The 3697-nt window shown below is 43.4% G+C and overlaps 1 protein-coding gene across 1 annotated transcript in view; it reads left to right on the top strand.

Moving 5' to 3' along the window:
- Positions 1-661: 661 nt before the first annotated feature.
- The window catches only part of Dnajc15 (DnaJ heat shock protein family (Hsp40) member C15), a 56799-nt gene continuing 53763 nt past the window's right edge, over positions 662-3697 (top strand). The window contains exon 1 of the mRNA XM_031361128.1: positions 662-859. Coding sequence (XP_031216988.1) covers positions 758-859 — 102 coding nt within the window. The 5' untranslated portion in view covers positions 662-757. The remainder of the gene's footprint in view (positions 860-3697) is intronic.

Raw genomic sequence — 3697 nt, 5'->3', positions numbered from 1 at the left:
GAGAATGAAGTTTGTTGATGCTGAATGCCAGGTCTGCCAACAGCAGTCAACAAGGATGAAAGGAGTTGGAGATCTGAAGAACACTTTGACAGCAGACATGGAAATGCAGAGTCTGGAGTTTGCCCGGCTGGATTGCCATGCCTGCCTGGATGCTTCCATGCTTCCTGCCTTGATGATAATGGATTGAACTTCTGAATGTGTAAGCTAGTCCCAACTAAATGTTGTCTTTTATAAAAAACAAAGCAAAACAAAACAAAAACAAAAATAATGAAGTAAGTCTTTATGTATTCAAAGTAAATCAAAATAATCTGCGGTGAGCGCAAGTTACTTGACCACTAGTTTCTTCCCAGTGATTTTACTAACATGTGAAATCATAGTTATTTTTAGCTGGGAAGGTCAAGTTAGGAAGCCCCAGCTTCTCTATTTCTACTCCCAGACAGCATCGCAGAACTTTGCAATCTCTCTCTGCCTGGTTTTAGAGGAAACTCAAGGTAGAACTGAGAAAGCCCCGCCTCTTCAGGCTTGGTGGTTGTAGTGGAGGGTGGCACAAACAAACAAAAAACCAAACAAGCTAGGCCCTGGGCTTTGACACAGTAAAGTTTATAGGAGATGGAGTGAGGACTAGACTCTCGGCAGCCAGGTCTCCACTAATAAAACTAAACAGGTATTCAGAGCGCGAACTTAACCCGTCCGCACTAGTTTGTCCCCGCGGACGCCTCGTAGTCAACTCAGTGCGTCCTCGGAATCCTGCAGCGCTATGGCTACCGGTGGCGGCGTGACCTCCCGAGAGGGGCTGCGCTACGCCGAATACCTGCCTCCTTCTGCCCAAAGGCCGGACGCCGATATCGACCACACAGCGGTGAGTCTGCGGGCCGCCACTGACCCGCACCCCTAGACCCCAAGACCTCCCGCTCCCACCCGCTCGCCCGGCGCCTCTGCTCAGGCCAGAGGCTGCCTGTGCCCGGCGTGGTACACGGGCTGTCTCCTCAAAGTGACACGGACCACAGAACAGGCCCACGATTATCCAGTGAAGAGGCCCATGCCCCCCAATCCCCGGGCAGAGGGGACCCGGTGGGGCCAGGGGTCGTCCTTGGCGTGAAGATGCGTGAAAAAGTTAGGACCCAGCGAAGGGAGGCGGCATCTCTAGCACCCCCAAAGTCTGGAGCAACTCAGCCTGGGTCCAGGCAGAAGGTGCATGCGGTTTATTCAGGCGGGTTCTTTCCTTCAACCCTGTGGGTCCTGGAGATCGAACTCAAGTCAGCCAGCAGGTCCACCGGCTGCATCACCCCGTTGGGTCACATCTGTAGGAGTGTGTAGAATTCAGGATGTACGTTAGGAGGTCTCTCTAACAGCCAGCCTCAGGAATGCTAAATTTTGTGTGTGTGTGTGTGTGTGTGTGTGTGTGCCTCAGGAATGCTAAATTTTGTGTGTGTGTGTGTGTGTGTGTGTGTGTGTTCACCAGTCCACGCCACTGTCCTTTCTATAACAGGAACTTTTAAACAACTTTTTTTTTTAAAAAAACAACTTCCCTATGGTATTTTGACATGAAATTAAAGTTTTTAAAAATCAATATAATAGTCAAATTGAAACATAAAGGTGAAGTAAATATCTTCTTAGTAACGAGTAGCTGTTTGAGTTTGTAAATGCGTTCCGTTATTGTGTTAGAGGCTGCAATGAAGTGATCACATTGCTCTTCATTGCAGCAGTTTTATGTGTGACAGCTACAAATACAAGCCATCAGGATTTTTTTTTTTTTTAAAGGACTCTCTGTATATCCTAGGCTGGCCTGGAGCTTATGATCCTCCTGCCTCAGCCTTCTTACTTCCTGGCCTATCAAATATTGGCATCCAGTTGTTATTTTTAATTTTTTTTCCCAAAAGGTGAACACTCTGAGGTAAATTGTTAATAATGTCTCCTTGGTTTACAGGGTAAATTCGTTTATGGAAACTTAAGTCAGTCTGTACTAAAACAGAGTAGAAGTGGTATAAATGGTTGAAAGTTTCTAACAAAACAAAGATGACTGTAAACTGGCCATTCACCACTTAATGTCACTGGAATCTTGTAAAACGCTAAGAGTTAGGAATGGTTCTTTATTTTTGGGTCGGCTGGCCTTTGCTCATGTTAGGACCTCTGAAATCAGGTCTTGGGCTCCTCTATAAGAGAGCAGGCTGAGCAAGCCAGGAGAAGCAAGCCAGCAAGGAACATCTCTCCATGGCCTCTGCATCAGCTCCTGCTTCCTGACCTGCTTGAGTTCCAGTCCTGACTTCCTCTGGTGATCAACAGCCATGTGGAAGTAAGCTGAATAAAACCCTTTCCTCTCCAACTTACTTCATGGTCATGATGTCTGTGCAGGAATAGAAACCCTGACTAAGACAGAAACCTTTTTATTTTACTAAATTTACTGAAATCTACTTTTATGTAAATTGTAGAATATACCTCCACTTCTGTACTTACCAAATAGTTCTCCTTTCCTTGTGAGGTTTATGTTAGTAGACTAAGTTGTGATGTTCATTCACCTTTATGCAAGACTAGATCAGGTAAAATATGTATGTAGTGACCTTTGATAAAATAGTATTCTACAGAGGGTGTTGTCAAATGTGTTTCTAGCAAAATTGCTTCTAGTGGAAAAGGAGAAAAGAAACTTCAGTTAGGAAGAGAATATTACCAATATTTAAATGTTTAGATAAAACCCAATTTGAACTGGTAGCCTTTGAATTCTATTACTTTCCCAGAAAGCATAATTTATTACATGTAAGACAATTAGCCACCTAAAGGCTAAAACCTATCAATGTATTAGCTAAAACTCTATGAATTAGCAAGCATTTGTTCCTCCCAAATAATGGAACACTCCAATCTTTCCATTCACATCTAAAACATATCTTAACATACTTGGACACTTGTCCTGGGACTCACATGGATTCTCTATTGTGCATTCATATTTTAACCTTGATTCTGTTCTTGCTTTACCATGCTACAAGTTATATTTACATTTTGGTGTGACTGGCCAGTATCTATGTTAGTACTTGATATGCAGTAAGTATTAGGAACAGAAGTGTTATTTTGGAATAGGAAGGGATGAGAAGAGTGATTTTCTCAAGGGATAGAGAGTAAGAATTTCTTGTTACCTATCAACGAGTCCTACAAACAAAACCACAAAAATTTAACTTCTCTGAACTATGACTGTTAATCTGATTTGTCCCCAAACATGCCAGTTCTCCTGCTGTTTCCGCGTCTTGATAAAGCCATCAAGGCTACTTTCTCCTTTAATTCTGACCTTGAACCACCTAGGTTTAGGTCTCTGATTTATTTCTGACTCTTCATTGTTAATCTCTTAGTCTTTATCATTGCTCCTCTGTAGCAGAGGATTACCTGTTGTCACACACTTTAACACGCTGTAACAGTGGCCTCTTTGTCTTGATAGCTCACACTCTGCAAACATCACCCTGCCACCAGCTACTCATTACAGCACACATTAGTCACGAGGCCACTCCTGCTCTCAACCCAGCTCTAAACTTCAGTTCATGTCCTGGTCCTCAGTGGCTTGCCCAGACATGTTTCCGTCCTTTGGAGTACATATTACCCCCATACTGTGGTTAATGTGGGCTTCCGTTTCTCCTACTTCTATGACACTTTAAAAGCTTTCTCTTTTGACTAGTATTCTTTGCTGAATAAACTCCTCCTTCCCTTTTTTTTTTTT

This window comes from Mastomys coucha, unplaced genomic scaffold (genome assembly GCF_008632895.1).
Source record: "Mastomys coucha isolate ucsf_1 unplaced genomic scaffold, UCSF_Mcou_1 pScaffold9, whole genome shotgun sequence".
In the NCBI taxonomy this organism is placed as follows: domain Eukaryota; kingdom Metazoa; phylum Chordata; class Mammalia; order Rodentia; family Muridae; genus Mastomys; species Mastomys coucha.
This window is presented reverse-complemented; position numbering and strand designations above follow the sequence as displayed.